At 50.7% G+C, this 22,431-nt stretch overlaps 1 protein-coding gene across 2 annotated transcripts; it reads right to left on the bottom strand.

Annotated features, from left to right (window-relative positions):
* Positions 1-5,599: 5,599 nt before the first annotated feature.
* Positions 5,600-13,343, bottom strand: Gprin2 (G protein regulated inducer of neurite outgrowth 2). Of its 2 annotated transcripts, none has more exons than XM_050140677.1 (2): positions 13,150-13,343; positions 5,600-7,871 (listed from the first exon to the last, which is right to left on the bottom strand). In XM_050140677.1, exon 2 carries the CDS (start codon positions 7,863-7,865, stop codon positions 6,516-6,518), a length of 1,350 nt encoding a protein of 449 aa, XP_049996634.1. In that variant the 5' UTR covers positions 7,866-7,871; positions 13,150-13,343; the 3' UTR covers positions 5,600-6,515. The 2 variants fall into 2 exon arrangements, with proteins under 2 accessions (XP_049996634.1, XP_049996635.1); XM_050140678.1 differs by lacking the exon at positions 13,150-13,343 and adding an exon at positions 12,758-12,825.
* Between the last annotated feature and the right edge of the window lie 9,088 nt (positions 13,344-22,431).

The following is a 22,431-nucleotide window of genomic DNA, read 5'->3' as shown; positions in this document are numbered from 1 at the left end:
GGAGGTAAGGGCTTAGCCCCCTAAAATCAAGGACACCAAAACCCAGGCCAAGCCGTGGCCTGGGGGCGATGCTCCAGACCACAGGAAGAGAAAGACAGAGCCAAGGCAAGACAGATCCCTGACATAAACCAAAGGAGGCTCCATGGACAAGGATACTGGGACAGTGGGAAGCAAAGTGGTCTAGGGACAAGAGAAATTGAGACAGAAAAAGGGACAAGATAGTAGAGAAAGAGCTTCTAGGGGAAAGGGTGGGAGGCCAGCTTGCCCTTGGCTGTGTAGATATTATGTAAAAAAGGAACACTAGGGTTTTTTTTTCCAGATAGATGCTGTGAAATGAAGAATCCCAGGACAAGACAGACTAAGCAGTCTGTTCCTGTCGAGACCGGTCTGGTCCAGTCTGAACTTGTCTAAACCTGCCTGGGCCGGTCTGGTTTGGTCTGAGCTGGTAGAGACCAGTTTGAACCGGTCAAGACTGCTCTGGTCCGGTCTGAGCCAGTCTGAACCAGTCTAAGCTGATCTGAGCCAGTCTGGTCCATAAAAAGTATTATCTTTTTTTCTTATAAAAGGAAGCATTTAATTGGGGCCTTGTTTACAATTTCAGAGGCTTAGTCCCTAGTGACACACTTCCTCCAACAAGGTCACACCTCCTAATCCTTCTTTTTTTAATAGAATAGATTCTTATTTATTTATTTATTTATTTAAAAAGTATTATTGTTTAATAAGAATTTTTAAAATATTTTTTGTGCCTGATCAAATGCAAGGCATTTTTAGTCTTATAAGTTTGTATTGAATGGCCAAGGTGTTTGATGAGCTATTGCCTCTCTCCTAATCAAGAAGTCTCTCCTGTTTGAATACAATCTTTATCAATTTTGATGGTATCCATAACTTTTCTTTTCCTATGGAAACAAACACAAAACCTCTTTCCCAATGTAATATATATCCTCATTTCCATTCTGAGGTCAGCACATCCTTAAAGTAGACAGATTGATTTAATTCAGAAGTTTTTCTCTATTATCCAATGTCTCTCTGCAGCTCTCTATATTCCTCCCCACTGTGTTCCCCTCACCTCCAGTTTACTCAGGACATCTCATCTATTTCCTCTTCCCATGGAAATACACGCATCCTTCTTAGAGTCCTCCTTGATACCTAGCTTCTCTGGGGCTGAGGATTGTAGCCTATGTAACATGAGGGACCTGTTTGTTGGGGTTTATGTTCCATCCTGTTCCCATAGCTGTTTAGCCCCAAAGAAAATCACACAGAGATCTCTATAAAACTGATTGGCCGATTAGCTCAGGCTACTTATTAGCTCTTGTAGCTTATATTAACCCATTATTCTGGTCTATTTTTGCCATATGGCTCGGTACCTTTTTCAGCTGGAAGGTCACATCCTGCTTCTTCGGTGGTCTGGGCAAGAGTGGGAGGAATCAATGTCAATCTTCCCATAATTCTCCTGTTCTCATTGCATTTCTACTTCCTGTCTGGTTTTCCTGCCTATACTTCCTGCCTAGCCAATCAGCATTTATTTAAAACATGATTGACAGATTGCAGACAATTCTCCTGTACCACTTCCCCCTCTTTTTTTTTTAAAAAAAAAAAAAAGGAAGATATCCATAGTCCATTTTTTGGGAATGTGGGCATAGTATTCCAGGCTACTTCCAGCTGGTTGGGGGCACTGATAATCTTATAGGGACCTAAAGAAAACTTAGAGTTATGATCAAGTCCTAACTGAAGTATCCTGTGAATCTTTATCATCTCAGGCAGCAGTCTTGAGCCTGTTCTGGATGAAGAACTCAGACATCTGGGCCATCTATTCTTGCCGGAATTTTCTCAGGTGGTCTTCCTTGATCAAAGCTGATTTTTCTTAACTCTGAATAAATTCACAGTCTCTCATTTTCTGTGGAAACAAAAGCAAAATCTCTTCTCCAAATTAACATACCTTTTTACTTCAATTTTGAAATCAAGATATTTTCAAAATACCTATCTTGGATTAATTCTGCAGCATTTATAAGTAAATATCTTTTAGTAGCTGATGATCCTTCCTCAGACCAGACCAGACCAATCTCAACCGAAACAAACTGTTCCAGACTGGTCCCAACCAGACTAGACTGGTCCAGACCGGTCTCGACCAGTCTGGACCAGAGCAGGCTGGTCTCAACCGGAACAGACCAGTCCAAACTTGTCTTGCCCTGTCCGGACCACACCAGACCAGTCTCAACTGGAACAGACCCATCCAGTCCGGTCCCAACCAGAGGAGACTGGTCCAGGCCAGTCTCGACTGATTCAGACCAGATCAAACCAGTCTCAACTGGAACAGACTGAAAAGAGTGTACCAGACAAGAATATACTTGTCAAGACTGGTCCAGACCAGACCGGACAAGACTGGACTTGACTGGGCTAGACTGGAGCAGACTGCTCTTGACTGGATTCTACCAGACCAGACCAGTCTTGACCAGACCAGAGCAGTATCGACTGGAACAGACTGATCCAGACCAGTCTCAACCAGACCAGACTGGTCCAGACCAGTCTCGACACACTCCAGACTCCACAGTGGCCCTACCCTGCCTGACAAGTTGGATGGGAACTCATAAAGGACTAGTCATAGCTTCAAATGACAAGACTGGACCAGACCAAAATGACAAACAAGAATGATTTCAACACTGACAGAGGCCAAGCTTCTCCTTTAATCAAGGTCACCTGGCAGGTCCATCAGCACAGCAGAATCTGGAGGAAAGGCCTGGACAGCATGTGGACTCCAGGTTGTGTGCACTGGGTGATGGGCAGATGCAGGCACAAATGCACCCTGCCTGTAAGTACACAGCACTCCCTTTGGAATAGACCCCAGGGTTCCATTCAGAGACCTTCCTCAAGGCTCCTGGAGCTTCAAAGCCTGCATATCCAAGAGCTAAAGCACCTGGGATCTACTGTCCACCCTTGGAGACCCAGAGTTCTGCTTTCAGTCTGGATTGACCTCAAGACATGTCCTTGCTGGGCTTCTGTCCCCCTCTACCGACCAGTAGAGAGCGATCTCCTCCCCCGTGTGGCTCTAGGAACTGATTTCAAAGGCTCCCAGCCAGAAGGCACATGTCTTATACAGGGCACAAAACTGGGGGTGCAGAACCTGGGATGAGGCTGAAGGAAAAACGTCAAGGGAATAGGCTATGGGCTACGGGAGCAGCCAAGTCAGCAGCAAAGAGCTACTAGCCCTGTCCCGTGGCCATGAAACACCGGGTAATGCCAGTGTATGAGCCCAGCACTAACTGGAGGGAGGTGCCTGATGAGGGTTCTGCAACTCCATTCCCATAAGCCAAAGATGAAGTTCTGTGACCACTCCATTTTAGAGCTGAAGAAGTTTCAGGTCTTCAGGGCTGGTGTCTTGACTAGTGTGACATCAGTGTGAATCCAGAGTTCAGTCTCCAGCCCTAGATTCCTAGGCAATGGTGGCCCACCCCAAGTGCAAATCATCAAAGCCTGCATGGGGAAGGCCCACGTCAGCCACTCTCATAATCGTCTAACATATCCAGGGGACAGAGACCGGAACAGGTGACATCACAGTGGAAGAGGACCTCTCTCAACTTCCTACCCTCCCCAGCACTGTGACCACCAGCAGGCAAAGAGCCTACATTTGAAGTGGTTCCCTAAGATTGCAATGCAGCCTGGAACCAGACAAGGCCTCTACCCCTTATGTGTTACCTACAGGAAGGTAGTTCTGGCAGAGGGTAAAGTCCAGGAAGCCAGACTTCAGTTATCCAAGACCCCAAGTGCCTCAGAAGGAGAACAAATAGACAGAAGAGGGTGGTCCCAGAACACAGAAGGAGGAAACCTACCAGGACACAGACAAAGCCCTTGAATTCTGGGGCTTATGCCTCAGAGGACAGAATTTCCCAGAACAAAGAAAACAAGACTAGCCATGCCCAATGCCCCAATTCTGCCAAGGCCTGGCAAAGCTCTGATCTCTCAACTTGGATTTATTTTTAATTCAAAATTAGACAAACATAGACAGTGAGTTCTACCACCTCCAAAGGGGACCCCATACATCCAGCCAGAAATCAAGAATCCAAGAACAGTTGTCTATAAGGAAAGTCAGTGACCATGTTCAACAGCCCCTGGTCCAGTACCCAAATCAGGCCTTACCCAGGAGGGGGCCCAGTAAGAGAGTGGGAATGGGTCCAGTTCAGAAACTAAATCACAGGTGCTCAGGCATGCCTGAGAACAGGAACTGTAGTGATGAGCTAGTGGGTATTATAAGAGTTCCAACCAACACACAGGCTGCACTGGGTTCTAGCACCATTGTACAAATGTTTATCAATCAGGATGAAGCTAAGCGGGTGGCTGGCTGGTCTGTTCTGACCTCAGTGAGCCACCTGGCTTTCATCTCGGTACCAGGTGCAGCATGGGAATTGCAGGTTGGCACAATCTGCCCAACAATGAACTTGAAATCTGTATGTGGCAGAGGAGAAGGTCTTTGTGCAGTGGGTTTCACTGTCACCAGCCAAGCCCTGTGGTCTGTTTCCCTTCACATGGACCTCGGGAGCCTGCCCACCCACCCTGGCTTGTCCCAGAAAGTGGCCTCACTGTCCTTCTGCCCCAAATGAAAGGATCTCAGCCTCCTTGACTTCTCACTGAACAGACTCATACACATGGATTAGGAATCTTCCCCCACCTTCTGCAGATTCTGTAAAGCTTATCTCAGGCACCCAAGCTAGCCTCCCAACTGATGATGAACAGCCAAAGCTACCAGCCCAACAGTGGCTCACCATATTTCAACAGAACGGATATCTCCAAGCTGTCCCCACTCCATCCACCTGCCCAAGCCCTCTGTGTCAACAACCTTCTTGGCTATGGCCCTGTGTGAAGATGACATTGCCCCATGTCCCCAAAATGATCTGCTCACTCCCATTCAGGCTCCAAGGTTGGGCTGCTGGTGCCCATGTATGAAGGAGACAGAGTGACCACATGCCATACCCCAGAACACAAAGTACTTGCCTTGTATCACACAACTATTCACACATGCCCAGGACTTTAAAGGATGTGCTTGCTCCCTGGGAAAGGCATAGTACCTATAAAACCGAGGTTTCTCACCTAGAAAGCCAGCCTGTCTTGCCTTGTTTCTTTGACTGGCATGTTGTTCCTACTCTAAACCATAAGCCATGCTGCAGAGTTTTCCCTATTTCAGTGAGTGCCTGGACCTTGCAGACGGGGCAGATAAGCCATCTTTCAAGCCCCAGGATCCCAGGAGTGGCTTCAGCCCCTGGTGCACAACTTATTACAGCTTCAGTCCTACATGAACATAGCCAAATTTGAGGCCCTGAATCTACGTAATGCTGGAACTATCTGAGGGGCTCTATCCCAGGTGTCTAGGATCTTCAACAGACTATCCCAATCCTCCTGGGCCTTGAGAAGCCCATGGGGAATAAAATCAGGCAGCTAAAGCCCTGTGTCCCCTCTCCCCACCCAGATCTACTAGTCCTCACTGACCAGCCCACCCTAGGCCATTGCTAACCCTGACATTCAGAGCCTCTCAGCTCTAGCTATTTCCTACCTGGTGGGAACCCCAAGCCCAGCCCCACCCCCACCCCCAGCCAGCTCCCTCCCAGAAGAACTGCACCAGCTAGGATAAAATCCAATAGAGGAGGGTGAGAAAGACACCCTTTCAAACACTGACACACATCTGGGGACAGATGGCTACTTGTTCTCCACTTCCTGAAGCAGGGAACCTGATATAGTGTCCTGCAGAGGCAAGCTTTTGGAAACCCCCTCCAAGTGACACACGTGGCCCTTCTGGAATGCTCTGCTCCCTGCACTCCAGTGCAGTAACTGCATCTCACTCCTCACAAACCCGCAGAACCTGGCAGAGAACGGGCATTCAATTCGTCCTTCCTGTCCCTGGCTACACTGAGCAGGCCTAGGTAGATGTCTCAAGCCAGCACCAGGGCTCAACCTAGCCCTAGCTCTAAGCCTTCTGTACTATTTTGCACTGTCTGCCACAGAGCTCATTAGCTAGATCCTTGCCGGGCTTGTGCTGTGACATCTGAGAAGAGCAGTAAAGAGGAGAAACCACAACAAGGTAGGTGACAAGCACAGTACAGGGCAGGCAGGGGCCTCCAGTGATGTCGGTTCTCTTAGGACCAAGGCATCCCTGCCATCTGGGCCTCCTGTGTAATGTAAAAATTCATTATTTCCTAGCAATGCTATTAAATAAAACCACCGAGACTCCTGGGGGAGTAACAGCAAGTTCTGCGGATGGACTAAACAAAAGGTTAAGTACTTTTACAGGAAAGAAACCAGGAGTTCGCCGATGTGCAATGCAAAATCCCTGTCCCAAGTCCAGAGGCCAGAATGGAGAGGTGGCTCTTGGGAATTCAGCCCTTAAAAGACAGCCCAGCTGCACGGAACCGCAAGCCCAAGGCTGGCGTGCAAGTGAGAGGATGGGTGCTGGTGACACCGAGTCTTCGCTGTGCCTGTCACTGGCCTGGAACCAAGTCTAGAGTCCAGACCTGCTTCAGGGTCACAGTTCCTCATTCTGGAGCAGCTCCCGAGCAGCCACAGCAGCTGGGGCGCCGCAGCGACTGCATGACGGCCCGCAGAGGGCCCCTGCGGCCCTCTGTAGATAGACTGTCCTCGCTGGCTGGTGCCTGCTGCAGCTGCTCAAACTGCATCTCCAGGTGCTTCTGGATGGCAATGCCAAGCACCTCGGGATCCACTGAGGCCCCATATACCTCCCATGTCATGCCCTCAGCATCCCACCGCACGTCCCTCACGGGCGATGATGCTTCTTCCAGGCTGGACGCCAGCACTACCTCTGGAAACATGTTCAGAGTCTCAGGTGCTTCCAGGGATGGGCTGGTCGCCACAGCCTTGCAGGCTGCCACTGGAGCTACCTGAACTCCAGCATCCTGGGCTGAGGCCACACCCAAGGCCAAGTCAGTGGCTGAGGTCATGGTCCACACATCTTTGGTCCTGGAGCCAGATTCTGTGGCTAGCCCTGTAGGCACCCAAGGGTGGACACAACAGTGAGGATGCCCAGAAACCCCTCCAGGCAGCTTACAGTGGAATTTCATCCCACACTGAGCCTGCAACCCAGACTCGCTCACAGATGCTACCAACTTGGGAAAGGCCAGAACATGGCAGCAGCCACCGGATGTAGCCTCCCTCATCGTACAGAGCAGAGCAGCTGGGGGCAGAGCCTGGCAGGAAGTGGGAGATGGCTGTCCAGTCGCTTTGGGTCCACCCTGGGGACTGCTGATGAGACCAGTCGTGCCTTCCAGTTCTACAGTTGGCACCGACATCGGACTCTCCTCCAACAAGCGGGCTGATTTAGAAGTCCCACCCTCCGGAGCCAGGTCACTCTGCAGGACTGCAGGAGTTTGGCCATCTGGACCAGCAACACTCCCAGGCTGCAGCTGAGCCCTCTGGACAGGTGAGCTGCCAAGGGCAGAACAGCTGAGACTGGCCTTCTGAGCACTGCCACGGCCCCGGGTCTGGGCGCTATGGACCAAGTCTGAGTGGCTCCTCTGCACAGCTGCCACGCTGGGAGCCCGCAGGCGACACAGGTCACTGATGCCCATGGTAGACACATTGCCGACAGTCCTGCTTCTCCAGTGGCCTCCAGCACCACCCTGTGACCAAGGGCTCGAGGCCTGCGCTTGTTCCATGCTCTCGGTCTGGCACCCCTCTTCCTCCAGAGTCCGGGGACCCGTGCTGGCCTCTCCCGGCTGCGCGTGCCATACAGTGCTGCTGGCACTCTTGCGCAGCTCTGGTCTCTGCTCCCGGCCTTCACACAGCAAGCTGGAAGAACTCTGGGACAGGGGCTGTGGACGGGGACCTTGGGATTCCCGGGCACCAGGTTCAGGTTGGCTAGAACTCATGGTTGCCTACAAGAGAGAGAGAGAGAGAGAGAGAGAGAGAGAGAGAGAGAGAGAGAGAGAGAGAGAGAGAGAGAGAGAGAGAGAGAGAAGGAAGTTAGTGAAGCCAAGTCGGGTGTTGGCACGTCACCTGCGTGCTTCTCTGAGCTTACACTGTGCTAGGCACACGGAGGAAGTAGCTTCGGTCCCAGCCTGCCTGACTGATCAGAGCCATAAGGATATCAGTGACAAGACACATACCAGCCACACCAGGCTTGGCATGTGTCACAGAGATGACACTGCAAATATCTAATAGTCACCGCTCCAGAAATGGGCCCTAGAGACCACCACCATGCCAGCTGTTTGCCATACTTATGAGATAGCTGTGGGTGTAGGAACCAGGGGGAGGGGAACCCGGGGGGAAAGGCCAAGTGAGCTGGGGGCCTAGGAGCAGTCATGTGGCATCATCGGGAGGCTTTGGGAAAACAGCTCTCAGCCAGCCAAGCCAGGAAGCCTGTAACAGGCAGCATGACTGACAGCATCCACTTGGAAAGGTACTGGGGTCTCCTGGGCACAGGGTTTGGGGGACAGGGAAGCAATGGGTGTGGATAAGCTGAGAACTCCTCTGGTTCCCCTCATGCCCTTCCACCATCCTCTCCAGCCTGACCTACTGAACAGTGACACGTTTCAGACTGTCCTGTCAGGGTGAAGGGAAGCAGGGATCCTGACGCTCGCCTGCCCCTAGGACAGGGAGACATTGCCATCAGCCCTTAATGCCGGCCCTCACTCTGTTTGTTCCTTCATCTGCAGCCATTTCCTGAGCCCCTGCTGAACGCTGCACTCACTGTTCCGCAGCTGGGAACGTGGGAATCATTTAGTGCTGGCTATTCCCGGGGATGACCATCCAGCAGTGAGAGAAAAAAAAAAAATGCCCAATGACAAAAATCAGACATACCCTCTGCAAAATGTCAACTCTCTTCCTGGTGTACCTACTCCAGCACAAAATCTGCCACCACCGCCCCACCCCACCACTGCCCCCCCCGAGCTGCCTAAACTCAACACAACCCCTTTTCACCCCACCATCTCCTCCTGAGGACCTTTCCTAGCTGGCCCAGCTGGGCTGTCTCCATCCCTGGCTTCAGCATCATGGAGCCGGGACAGAACGCTCTGGCTGACCCTCAGCCCTGCTCCCCTGAGCCCAAAGGTAGCAGAGTCAGGGCTATGGCCTGGTATTCACCATCAGATTAGCACCCTGTCCTGGATGTGCAGCTGCCAATAGGAGCACAGCTGCCATGTGGCAGACAGAGAGGATGAACTTAAAAACAAGACCACGGAGGAGTAGGCTAAGTGCCCAAAGCTGCCTGAGGAGAGACCCTGCCAAGACAAGGAACTCACAGGGATGGTAGGAGAAAGCTTTCTGGAGAATTATGGAAACCAAGGCTGGGGAGAGTACCCAGGAGGAACAAGTAGTCAGGGACACAGCAAAGTGACAGGTAGATGGGACATGGGCAGGGCCAGAGGGTCAGGATAACTGGGCCAGCCCAACCCTCCTGAAATGGGGACGATCACCCTGGGACTCTGTCAGGAGGGATGGGCTAGAGAGGCAAGGCAGATACAGAAGGCGACAGTTTTGGTTTAGGCAATCCCAATCCTCCCCACCTACCTTAGGCTGATAAAGACTGACAGAAAACCAACCACCCTGCCGGGTGAGCATGACCAAAATGGAATGTGGCGGTGTTCCTGAACTCAACTTCTGCTGCAGGAAATACCTCCCTGTCTCGAGTTCAGGACAGCAGGGGCAGTCTTGAAGCCTAAGGGCAGAGTCTGGTCCAGTACAGCTGCAGGCTTTGATGGAAAGGCTAACCCTTGCCCTGTCATGTGGTGGACACTCGCCACAAGTGGCCCCTGAGCACCTGTCGTGCAAACACTGTGACCGAGAAACTGTTTCTGGTCATTTAAATAACTGGTCACATGTGGCTGATGGCCACTGTATTGGACCAAGTCACACTGCACACAGCCAGTTCGGTAAGGAGTGGCCCCATCCTAGCTGTTCCTCATGCCCAAAGTCAGACTGGATGGGTGGCAAAGGAAGGACTCTGGTCCACGACTGCCCTCAGGGAGCGCTGGCACCCAACCGCCAGCTGGGAAAGTGCTAAAGCTAAAGGCAGTTCCAGTGACGACGAGGCCAGCTGGGAATGCTGCAGGCTCAGCCATAGCCTTTGCAAATACTTTCTCATTCCACTGTCACAGCAACCTCATGATGCAATTCATCATCCCCATTCTACAAATGAGGCCACCGCTCAGAAGCTTAGTGACCTGGCCAAGGGCACAGAGCTGGGCAGTGGCTCAGCGAGGAATCAAGCCTGTGAGTCTATGAGGTCCTCTGCACAGGGTGCCGCTCGCTGACCTGACCACTGTAAACACCTGGAGTTCCGGTACCCAGCCCTGCCTCTGTGCTCCCAATGGTGTTTCCTGACATGCCAGTGGAGCTACATGGGAGGGAGCGAAGCTTGACCGCTGCCCACACACTCTGCCTGACTGTTAGGCTGCATGGGATAAGGAGGGCAGAAAGACACCTGCAGACTGAAAGTCCTGTGGGCACCTGTGAGATCCCACTATTTGGATCCTCCTAGGGAAATTACAATAAAGAACAGGCCAGGCCCTTGGCCCCCAGAGGAAATAGGTGGGACAAGACTGAGGGAACCCCAGCCCGCACCAAGACCTATTGAAAAGCCATCAGCAAGGAAAATGTTGCACCTACCTACCCAGACAAAGTCCACCCCCCCAGAGAGACCAGTGACCACAGAGACTCCAGTGGGAAGCTGTGTATCTATTGGTTACTTCATTTAGCTCACTACTCTACAAGTGGCAGAGTGGAGCAATTAAAAAAAAATGTCAAAGAACCCACAGCTGCAAATGGCCAACTTAAAGCCTCACCAGTGCATAAACCACCCTGACGTGCAGCAAGCAACCAATAAATGGCATTTTGCATTACAAACCCCAGCTTTCCAGAAACTTCCAGACTAGCTTAGCCAAAGAGATCGACTTGGTCAGAGGCTCCAAGATTTGCCAGCCCAGGAATCCAGGACATGCTCTGTAGGAAGACCAAGGTGCCCACTCAGCACACACTGTGACATGCATGTAAACTCCCCCTTGTAAAATTAGTCCTACCCTACAAGGTTGCTGGGAAGACTTGAGATCACAGCATTGTAGGAATTAGCACTAGGGATGCTCTAGAAGCAATGATACCCTTTCGGGAAACCACCAACATGCTCAACAGGTAAGCTTCATCTTTTAATTCTTGCTTCCCTTACTCTATCCTGTGACATTGCCAGTTTCCCCAGTGCCTATTTTATCACGTAGTTGCCCAGGGCCTATTTTAAACTTTCACCTAGGCAGACTATGCATATGCTGAAGTGTACATGCCGCATGCCTAAAAAGTCATGTTACAGTCATGGGCAGCTTCTAGTTTTACCCAAAAGAGATCCTGGGATGTAGCTGGAGCGGTGGCTCAGTGGTTAAGGATACACACCGCTCTTGCAGAGGACCTGAAGTTGGCTCCCACCCCTCATGTTGGGTGACTCTCAGCTACCTGCAACTCCAGCTTCAAAGGATCAGATGTCTCTGGTCTCCCATAGACACCTACACTCACCTGTACATCCCCACACAAAGACACTCTCCTGGGGAGATGTTTCAGCATGACATAAAAGGCACACATATCCAAGAGCATTCATGTTGAGTAATACTGTTCTTCCTTGATGTTGTTTCTCTGGCCTTGCTTAATGTATCAGTCATAATGGCTGTGGCTGGTGTCACGTGGTCTGTCATTGCTCGACTGTCAACAACTAAAGAATCAACCACCCTCACATACAGCAAGCAATCATTGTCATTTTGAATAAGAACCACCACCACCACCACCAAATTTTCAGAAACTTGCAGACTAGCCCAGCCTGAGACTGCTGATTTTACTTGGTCCCATTCTCGGCTCATCTGAGAAGCCTAGACCCTTGGGATGTACCCACACAGACTTCTAAAGGGGCCCACCGTAGGCCACACCATGTCATCCTTGTAGGTGCTCACTTAAGCAGCAGATGAGTAGATGGCAGCCTCTGTATCCAGAAAGCCACAAACGTGAGGAGCAGGGTGTGAGGGTAGAACCAGGACTAGCCATAGTTAAAATACAGAAGTTACTCAAGGACCAGGAAGGGATACCCCTACAAATCCCTCAAGTCCCTTGTACAGAAGGGTGTGGCCACCAACGGCAGGTGGTTTGATCCATTTCCAGAGCAAATTAAGGGTCTAACAGGAACACTCAGGCCAAAATTGGGGAAGGCAGCTGGGAATATTTCTAAAAGAGTTCCGAGGCTAAAACTAGTCCCTCGTAGCTTCTAACCTCATCCAGAGAACATAGTGTCTAAAGACAGAAGAATGCTGGGAACAGGTTCTTGGGGTAAGTGTGGGGCAACAACCTCCAAGATGCCACCCTGCTCGCCCTTGAGAGAGCTAAACCCCTAGGAGTCCCCGAGCCTAAGCCTGAGCCTGGCCCGGTGGTGATGGTTTGATCACTCCCTCAGAGGAGCTTCCAGTGGGTCTGCTGTCACAGCATGGAAGCAGCCCCTGTGGCCCCTGAGATCCTACCTGCACTCCCCAGCATGGGCACATGCCTCACAGTGGTCACCCCAGAGATCAAGGCTCAGGCCGATATGCAGTGTGAGCCTGTAGGAAAGAGCATTGGTACACACAGCGGCAGTCCGCACGCCAAACACAGGCCGCCCCTGCTGCGGGCAAAGGCCTGAACGCACCACACACCACGCAACCTCCTTGGCCAGGACTCCTTTCCCCGCACCTCCACAGCAAAGCCCACTGGGGTCTCAGGAAGAAGGACCCAACATAAGCCTCGGAACTAGGCTACAGACCTTTCCAGGACAAAGACGGTGGCTCAAAGGACATGGGGCAGGGAGCTCGCGAGTAGAGGTGCTCCCTGGCAGAAGAGGGCGGGTGCTGGCAACAGAAGACAGGGTGGGGGATGCGGATGAAGAGAGGAGGAAACCGGGAGGGAAGAAGCAAAGAGAAGCGGGGCGGAGGCCGATGGACACAGGTCCGGAGCCGAGAAAAACAAAAAACAAACAAACAAAACAAAAAACCGGAGGCTGGGCAGAGGAGACGCGGAAAAGAGGACCCAAGAGGGCAAGGGGAGGCGACAGTGCGGAGGAATGCGGCGCAGGCAGCGATGAGGAGTGGGTTCAGGGTTGCAGGAAGGGGGGCGCCGTCCACCCCACCCTGGCACCCGCCAGGGCTAGCCTCTCACCCTGTCGCCGCAGGGGCCGCGCAGGCCGACCGAAGCGCTGAGCCTGCTGTCGCCACAGGTGCCAGGCGCCAAGATGGAGCCGGGGCCGCACCGGGTCTGTCCAGCCGAGGTGCAGTCGACAGCGGAGCCCTCACTGCCGAGGGGCAGACAGGGAGGTTGGCGCTGGTACCCGGTGCAGGGGCGCTGGGGTTGGGGGGAGCGGCTCTCTCACCTGAGCGCGCCCCGCCTCTCCACTGCCTCTGCACCCCGGCCCCGCCCCCTGTCTCGGCCCAGCCCCCACGCCCACTCCTCTAGGCCCCGCCCTCAAGGGCGCACAGCCCACCCCCCCTTCCCGACCCCTCCTCAAGGCGGTTTCCCCACTGTGGAATTTTCCATCTTTGCAGCCCTCTGGACATGGCCGACCGGTGTGTTCCAGTCTCCCACCCCCAAAGGGCGCCACTATCGGGTCCCAGTCACACCACCTCCCACATTTCATGGTTAGCTCCTCAAATCCTCCAGATCCCTCAGAGCTTTGCCCGCCCCAACTCCTCCCTCTGGCACCAGGATCTGCAGACCCTCAAGGATCTGCCCCCGTGTTCTTTCTCATCCTGCCCTTCCTTTCACAGCTCTGGGCCTCAGACCCTGCTCTAGAAACCTTTCCCCCAGGTCCTACTCTCTTGAGACCTTGTACAGCCACTGGTTAGGGAATCATCTGCCCCCCCATCCAACAATACTATCTTCTCAGCTCTACACTCACCTCGGGGAGAAACCCAACCTTGAGCCCAGGCCTTTCTGGTTTAGGATCCCAGTCTAGGCCTCAGGGCACCTGCCCAGGCCCCAGGCGCCCAACTTCATGGTCTCCTTCTCCAAAGTCACTTTCTCAGCCACGTCCTTCAAGGTCAGCTTTCTTGATATCCTGCCACCTGTGGAAGTGCAGGACCACTTCCACCCTTGCCCTCTGACCCAATCCAACTGAGGCCTCCAGTTTCCCAGCCTGCCTCAGGGATGCTAAGAGCTGACATACACAGTGACTGCTAAATGCTTCTCTTATAATTTCCGGAAACATTGATATTTTCTTCCTTGGTCCTTCCTGTCCCTTCCTAAAAACTCTATAGACTCCAGAAACACCTGGTCTCTTAGGAGACCTAGGAGCCCCCTGACATTTCATCCACATCTCCAGACACACAGGACAATAAGCCACCCCACCTAGATCTGGCCAGACCACTCCATTAGTCCACCCTCAAAGATTTCCTGGTACCCTGGGCCACATGGTAAGAGGAGCCTGGGCTTCTGAGTTCCAGTGTGGCCCTCCTTTGTTGACAGCAGCCCTGGGGACTCCAACTTGCCCGTGGTTGTCTAGACTCCTTCCGGACAACACCATCTTTGTGTCTCACCCAGTTGGGGGATCTCTATCGTCTCAGAAAGACCTAGATTCCACCGGGGGCCTCAACATGTTCTCTCCAGTTCAGGAAGGCAGCCATCCAGGAAGAGATGAGCACCATAGAAACAGGTTCTGGCTTCCACACTTCTCTCAGCCTGCCTGAGGGATCCTGCCCAAAGAGCCTAGAGAAGATTTCTGTGCCAGGTGACACTAGCCAATGCCCGGCCTTCCCAGAATCCACCACTCTTCTTGTGCTCATACTCCCTTTCCAGAGAAGTCACTTGAGTCCCCAGAAGGGGTAAAGGAAATGTAGCTACACTGAGAGCCAGACCCAGACCCCCATGCCCTGGGATCCTAGGTAACAGGGCATCCTGACAAGAGCCTTGCCATGTGTGCTCCAAGGAAGCCTGCTCAGAGTTGGATGTCAATAGATGTCTGCCATACTAGATAGACACAGGCATGGGCTGATTGGACCATGCCACCAGGACCTCTGAGCATCACCTAGTTCTTGGCCTCTTGGCTCACTGGTCCCATGACTTGGCAAGGAGGCTGCCCTGGCTCTTCCTTTCCCAGGCTATCAAGGAGATGCCTGGGATAGGGACCTCCTGTTGCAGGAAGGGGACTGCTTGTTTGTCCCGGCCACCCAGCCCTGAAATAATCACACAGGATATGCATTAATTAAATCACTGCTTGGCCTGTTAGCTCTAACTTCTTATTGACTAATTCTTACATCTTAATTTAACCCATTTCTATTAATCTGTGTATTGCCACATGGCAGTGGCGTACCAGGTAAAATTCCCAGTTTCTGTCTCCAGCAGATCCATGGCTTCTCTCCGACTCTACCCTTTTTCTCCCAGCATTCAGTTCTATCTTCCTGCCTACCTAAGTTCTGCCCTATCAACAGACCCAAAGCAATTTCTTTATTAACCAATGAAAGCAACACAAAGACAGAAGGACCTCCTACACCAACCTCCAACTTTCTAACTTCCAGCATGTTCCTTTACCCTGGTCCCACACCCAGGCAAGACTGTTCATCTCTCTGGGATCAGTTTCTTCATCTGATAAGCAATGGTAATTGCCTCCCTATCTCATGACTGTGAGGAGGCTGGCGTTGTGAAAGTGTTCTGTGCAATGCTCTTGCCACTGTCACTCATCTGATCACAATTTACCAAGTCCCTCCTGTGCTGGGATCTGGAGGTACTCGCAGGACTGTTGGGAGTGGGGAGGAATGTAGAGCATTGTGGAGCATTGTGGTAAGGGGAGGTGTACCTGGCTTGGTAACCATGTGGGCCGAGTGTCGTTTGCTGAGAGGAGCAGTCATGGAATGTTCTCAGAAGCTCAGAGCAGGCACGTTGAGACAGTGTCACTCAGTAGAGAAGCAGGAGTTCCTTAGGAGGTCTGAGCATCATAGACGCAGGGGTGACCTCTAATGTCTCAGAGGTAAGATCTTCAGAGAAAAAGATGAATGAGATGGGTCTGGAGAGATGGCCCAGAGGTTAAGAGTACTGCCTGCTCTTCCACGGGTCCTAAGTTCAAGTCCCAGCAACCACATGGGGGCTCACGACCACCTATAATGAGATCTGGTGCCCTCTTCGAGGTAGAAGTGTGCAGGTAGAACACTGTGTGCATAATAAAGAAATAAAAATCTTTTTTAAAAAAGTGAGTGAGAGAAAGGCTTAGAAACCCAGTGATGAGAGATCAAGTGGCAAGGACTGAGAACCAGACCGGATATAAGAAAACAACTATACCGGGGTGACCCAGGGCACTAGAGCATATTGTTCAGAGAGGTGCTGGAGGCATACACTTCTGGAATGGGTAGAGGAATAGTTAGGAGAGGAGACACCAACATGGTGTGTACCTAGTCAACTAAAGCTCGGCCATGAAGGGGAGAAGACAGATGTCACTGGAAAGAAAGATGGGGGTCAAGAAAGCTCTTCTTATTTCAGTTGGTTCTGTTCCCTTTATTTGACTTTTTTTAATTTTTTTGTTTTTGGATTTTTCTGTGTAACAGCCCTGGCTGTCCTGGGACTAGCTCTTGTAGACCAGGCTGGCCTCGAACTCACAGAGATCCGCCTGCTTCTGCCTCCCAAGCGCTGGGATTAAAGGCGTGCGCCACCACTGCCTGGACTTTTGTTTGATTTTTAATATGCTCTATGTCACATGCTAATTCTGGTTAAGCTAAGCAAAGGGGCAGTGTGTGGGGAAACTGCAGGAAACACCCCTGGAAGCTGACGTCAAGAGCCAGCTTGTCTCTGCAAGACAGAAGCCAGATGACGCAGTGCTCCTGATGCCGCACCCTGTTACTGCCTTGGGAGAAAGCACTTGGCTCCTGTCTTAGCTTCTTTCCCTGCTGTGACCAAATACTCTGATAAAAGCAGCTTAAGAGAGAAATGGGTTGTTCTATGTCAATTCTAGGACATAGTCCACCATGGCAGGAAGTCAAGGCAGAGGGAGCTTGCAGCAGCCAGTCACACTGTATTCCTAACCTGGAAACAGAGGAAGAAATGTGCGCTAATGTCGGCTCACTTTCTCCACTGCATTCAGTCCAGGTTCTCCACTCAGGGAATTGTCCCGTTTATAATTAAGATTGATTTTTTTTTCACATCAGTTAACTTAATCAAGATAATCTCTCACAGGCATCGCCAGAGGCCCATCTCCCAGGTGAACCAGATTCTGTCACACAATTACCATTATCCTAGCTCCTCTGTGAGAATGCCTCTCTGTGAGCCCCATTGCCACACACACAGAGGCATGAACACACACATGCATGCACACACAGACATATGCATACATGAACACATGCATGCATGCACACACATGCCACACTTTCCCCAAAAAAGGAATGGAGGTAGAGTGGCCAAAAACAGACAGGGTAGTATGCATTGTGCTGAATTGTTCAACAACTAGGGAATCAGGAGACAGAGAGAGAGAGAGAGAGAGAGAGAGAGAGAGAGAGAGAGAGAGAGAGAGAATGGAAACAAAAGCATGACATCACTACTGTCTCCAAATGATGGAGGTGGGTCTTGTATCTTATCTGTTGCTTTCATTGGTTAATAATAAAGAAACTGCCTCAGCCCTCATAGGACAGAAAATTAGGTAGGCGGAGTAGACAGAAGAGAATTCTGGGAAAAAGAAGCTTAGTTTTTGAGTCGCCATGATTCTCCCTCTCCAGACAGATGCAGGTTAAGATCCTCCCTGGTAAGCCAGCTCGTGGGCTACACAGAATACTAGAAATGGGTTAGAACAATATGTAAGAGCTAGCCAATAAGAAGCTAAAACTAGCCGGGCCAGGCAGTGTTTGAAAGAATACAGTTTCCGTGTAATTATTTCGGGCATAGGCTAGCCATGTGGGCGGCCGGGTGCCAGGGACGCAGCCCCTCCGCTCCTATCTCAACATCCAAAGAACTGAGATCCAGAGTGAGTTAAAGAGGAGGAAGAGTAGGTATCTTTCCTGTTTTTAATGAACAGGAGCAAGAAGAAATGTTGCAACAACAGTGAGGGGTTCAGTCTATTTCCTCTTGGTAACCCTGACCTAAAAATATGATCTAAAAATCTTGAAATCTAAAGGGCTCGCATACTAAAATCTCACTGACCCTGTCCACAAGCCTAGGGCAGAGGGAAAGAGCACTTCCGCAGGAGGGTGGGTCAGTGTGCAGTATCTGCAGTAGTTTTAGAAGGGATGCTGAGTCGATGTGTCAGTGTGGAGGGAGAGAAAGCTTCAGTTATGTCAAACAGTATCTGTTTTTCTAACAAAAATATCTCTATGATGCAATAGGCTCCTCTCACGTTAGCTCTACAAATAAAAGGACACTAACCCTCCAGGTATACAGTAGGTGATGGGCAGGTGGATGGATGGATAGATAGATAGATAGATAGATAGATAGATAGATAGATAGATAGATAGATAGATAGATAGATAGATAGACAGATAGATAGATAGACGGACAGATGGGTTTATCCAAGAGTACTGTTCCACCTTAGTTCAACTCTACATGTTTCCAAGATCAAAACAAGCAGGAGTTCCAGACTGGTCTGATTCTTAGGTGCTTCTGCCCCAAGAGACTGGTGACAAGTGCGCGAATGGACAATTGGGCACCTGAAGGGTCCAGAGCACACAAAGAACAGATTCTAATGATGTGCATTCCAGTTCCCCGCATCCCCTCTGTTCCATTTAAAGATCCACCCCAAGACAGACACTGCTGGCCAACCCTAGTCTCCTCGCTCCTCATCTATGGAAACCCCTCTAGCCAGGAGTTCTATCAGGAACACAGATTACATTTCTAAGGTCCCATGAACCAAGCAGTAGGGGTACATTCTGCCCCACAAGAAGTGAGCAGAAACTATGTGCAGCTTCTTGCTATGCTCTTCAGAAGCAATGTGTCTATTCCTTCCCTCTGCCGCCAACCACAATGAAGGCACGGTGCGAACCTTGTTTATAGCATCCCAATGAAGACAGGACCCTAGAGATGTCAGAGCCAATGCCCAACAACGTGGTGGCCTGACAGCAGCTCTAGACTATTTGCGACAAGATTTTACGTGAGAGAGAAGTTGACCGCTACCCCATATCAGCCACTATTTGGGATGGGTGCTGTCTTCCAGAAGGAAAGCCTTTATACCGAAAATGTAGAGTTTATACCTGGAAGAGGTACAAAGCTGTGCTGGCTACTTCTGTGCAAATTTGACACAGTTAGAGTCATTTGGGGAGAGAGAACCCCAATGAAGGAAATGTCCCTACCAGACTGGCCAGTGGGCAAGTCTGTGATGCATTTTCTTGATTGATGATTAATACAGGAAGGCCCAGCCCATTGCAGGTGGTGTCACCTCTGGACAGGGGGACCTGGGTTCTATAAGAGAGCATACTGAGCAAGCCAAGAGGAGCAGGCCAGGAAGTAACACTCCTCCACAGCCTCTGCATCAGCTCCTGCCTCCAGCTTCCCATCCTGTTTGAGTTTCTGCCCCGACTTCCCTCAGTGATAGACTGTAACACTATAAGCTGAATAAACCCTTCCTCACCCAGGTTGATTTTGTCCATGGTGCTTTATCACAGCGACAGAAATCCTAAGACGAAACTTTAGAAAGCAGTTTCTCAGTGCATGCACGAGGCGGGCTGCACAGTACCTGGTACATCAGTCCCTACAGTCTAAAAAGCCACCTTTAGCCTAGGGCAGGTGATTGGAAACTTCACAGTGTTGGCATTTGCTGAATGCTTCTTGCCTGTCTATAAAGGCCTGCATGCATTAGAAAAACGTGAGCACAGAACGTGGGCAGTCCTCACTGGGCACAGAACGTGGGCAGTGCTCACCGGGCACAGGCAGAGGTGACACAGAATAAATACAACCATGCTGTGCTATAAATTGAGGAAGACACAGGAGTTTCTAAGAAGTTGTGTTAGCAAGCCAAGGATGGAGGTGGCTTTCTCCAGCCCATTTGATTAAGGGTCTCTGAACCTGATCATGAGTGCAGCTGAATGGCCAAGACCAGTCCAAGGCTGTTCCTTCTAAACCAAGATGAATATTCACGCTGATCTCGGGTTAAGGACATCACACATAGAATATACAGAATGTCCAGTCTGATCAATAAGAGGCCATGGTCTTCTTCATTAATCCCATTTCTTGCCCATGTAAAACACTGGAAGCCAATAGGTAGGAAGGCAACTGGAGCTTCTAAAGGACACATGGCACCAAAGAAACTGTGAGCCTGTATTTCTGTCCACTTAAGTATCCCTGCCCACTGTCACCACAGCTTTATTAACAGGGAGAGGGCTACAGAGGTGTGGCTCTCCATGAACACAGCTCAGGCCCACTTCAGATGGAAGATGGGGACAAAGAGGAAACCACAGAACCAATGAAGTGAACTCCTAAGGGAAAATCCCAGAGAGGAACTCATCGCCAAAAGATCTGCCCCACTCCCTAGGAACCCATAATTTTAGCCCAGCAGGGTCTGACAGCTCTTGCTGTTCTTCTGGATGGGAGTTGGCAATCCCCATATCTGGTCCTTACTAACACTGGTGTGCTGAATGAAGGATCCCATAACTGTGTCATCCTGGAGTGCATGCAGACCCATGGGCCAGGCGAGCTCCCAGAGCATGTGCAGACATGATGGGGCAGGCTAGTAGCAGCTGGTTCCGGCAACTAGGCTTGGAGCTAGATATGATGAGCCCTGCATGGCATTTCATGACTGTCTCTCCCAGGGACAGGATATGTATGAGGAGGACAGCACACACAGCTGTTTGGCTGGCCTGAAGGCAGACGAGCTGAGATTGTTAGCTACCCCCAAGTTGCCTTCATTTCTTTCTGTGTTTATGGAGAAGATTTCTCTCTGTGGATAATTGCAAGGGTCTATGTGCACATCGTCCCAAAGATACGTTTGGCCAAGTCACTGAACAGTGGATCTAAAGTGAAGAGGGCCAGTTCCTTTCATCCACAAGGGTAATTCTCCCCCTCTGCCCTTTCTTTGTGTTGCTACTGGGGGAGCCGCGGAGCAGATGGAGAAATGTCTTAACCCCCAGATAAGCAATACCTAGAGCAGTGAAGCAACAAACTGGAAAACCCTGGGTTTCCACCTGCTCGCCTGCAAGCCTGCAGTGATGGAGAAACTTCTCTTGCTTAAGCTGTCCGATCTCTCTTCCAGCTGTTCAACCTACATTTTTTTTGTTTTTGTTTGTTTTTTTTTTAATTTATTAAAGATTTCTGTCTCTTCCCCACCGCTGCCTCCCCTTTCCCTCCCCCTCCCCCAATCAAGTCCCCCTCACTTGTCAGCCCAAAGAGCAATCAGGGTTCTCTGCCCTCAACCTACATTTTAAAGATTAGTCACCTGTTCCTCGCCTCTCCACCCCGGGGCTGTAGGAGGGTCTCAGAGGAGCGGGGTGTGACTAGGCAAAAGCCAATCGCTATGTCACCTCACCCTGGCTACAGAGACTCTTTAGGACAAACGTATGTCCCATTTAGAGCCAGTAACATGAAAATCTATGGAGGGCCTTAGGAGGGGACACTCTTCTCCCTGGGTGTGTGAGCCCTGAAGCTGCTGCACCCGTCTTACACAAGGCTGATGGAAGAGAGGCTCAGAGAATGACGAAGTAAGACTGTCCAAGTCTGCACTGGATAGAGCCTGCAACCCAGGGAAGACAAAAACCTAACTCGTCCCTCCATACCTCAATTACAGACACAGATTTTATTGACTTTTTATTTAAACTTCGTTGGGAGAGATGTCTATCCCTTGCTTCCAACAATGCCATTAGTGACACACTTTTATCAGCAGCCTGAGGATCATCGCGGCATCATGGACCAGGATACAAGTTCAGACTTGAACTGCGAGTCAGAGACCACTGGAGTTTGTTCAGGGACAAAAATCAGTTGTTCTAAGGAAGCGTGTAGACTTGACGTAGAACTAGAAAGTTCTCTGGATTGAGTATACAGAGCCAGAAATAGTTACAGTCCACAGTTCCAGCCCTTCCTGCAGGGGCTCCTGATCCACCTTCCTGCTGGCCTTGCTCCATGCCCTCTCTCAGCCAGAGGGCGCCCTCTACTGACGCAAGATGACTATTGCTTTAAAAGCCTAGATGTCAAGCTAGTGGCTTTTCCTTTCTTTTTTAATAACTTGTTTATTTTTATTTTATGTGCATTGTTGCTTTGCCTGCATGTGTGTCTGTGTGAGGGATCTTGGAGTTACGGACAGGTGTGAGCTGCCATATGGGTGCTGAGAATCGAACCCAAGTCCTCTGGAAGAACAGTCGTTGCTCTTAACCATTGAACCATCTTAATGGATGCTATACACTTCCCCTGGAGCTAGGAATCTTGCTCCTCAGGTCCTGCCAAGTTTCTCAATCACAATTCAAAAAAAGATGAATCTTATAGACGACGGTCATTTTTAATGTCGAGGAACATGCACACATCCTTGCCAGCCGAAGAGTTAGCACTTGAATG

The sequence above is a fragment of the Alexandromys fortis genome, unplaced genomic scaffold (genome assembly GCF_014885135.2).
Source record: "Alexandromys fortis isolate MF-2015 unplaced genomic scaffold, M_Fortis_MF-2015_v1.1 scaffold_46, whole genome shotgun sequence".
In the NCBI taxonomy this organism is placed as follows: domain Eukaryota; kingdom Metazoa; phylum Chordata; class Mammalia; order Rodentia; family Cricetidae; genus Alexandromys; species Alexandromys fortis.
The sequence above is the reverse complement of the archived record's forward strand: the minus strand, read 5'-3'. Positions and strand labels throughout refer to the sequence as shown.

Bases quoted from the DNA above. Each gene is read 5' to 3' on its own strand.
- Gprin2 (XM_050140677.1), bottom strand. From the start codon at position 7,865: ATGAGTTCTAGCCAACCTGAACCTGGTGCCCGGGAATCCCAAGGTCCC.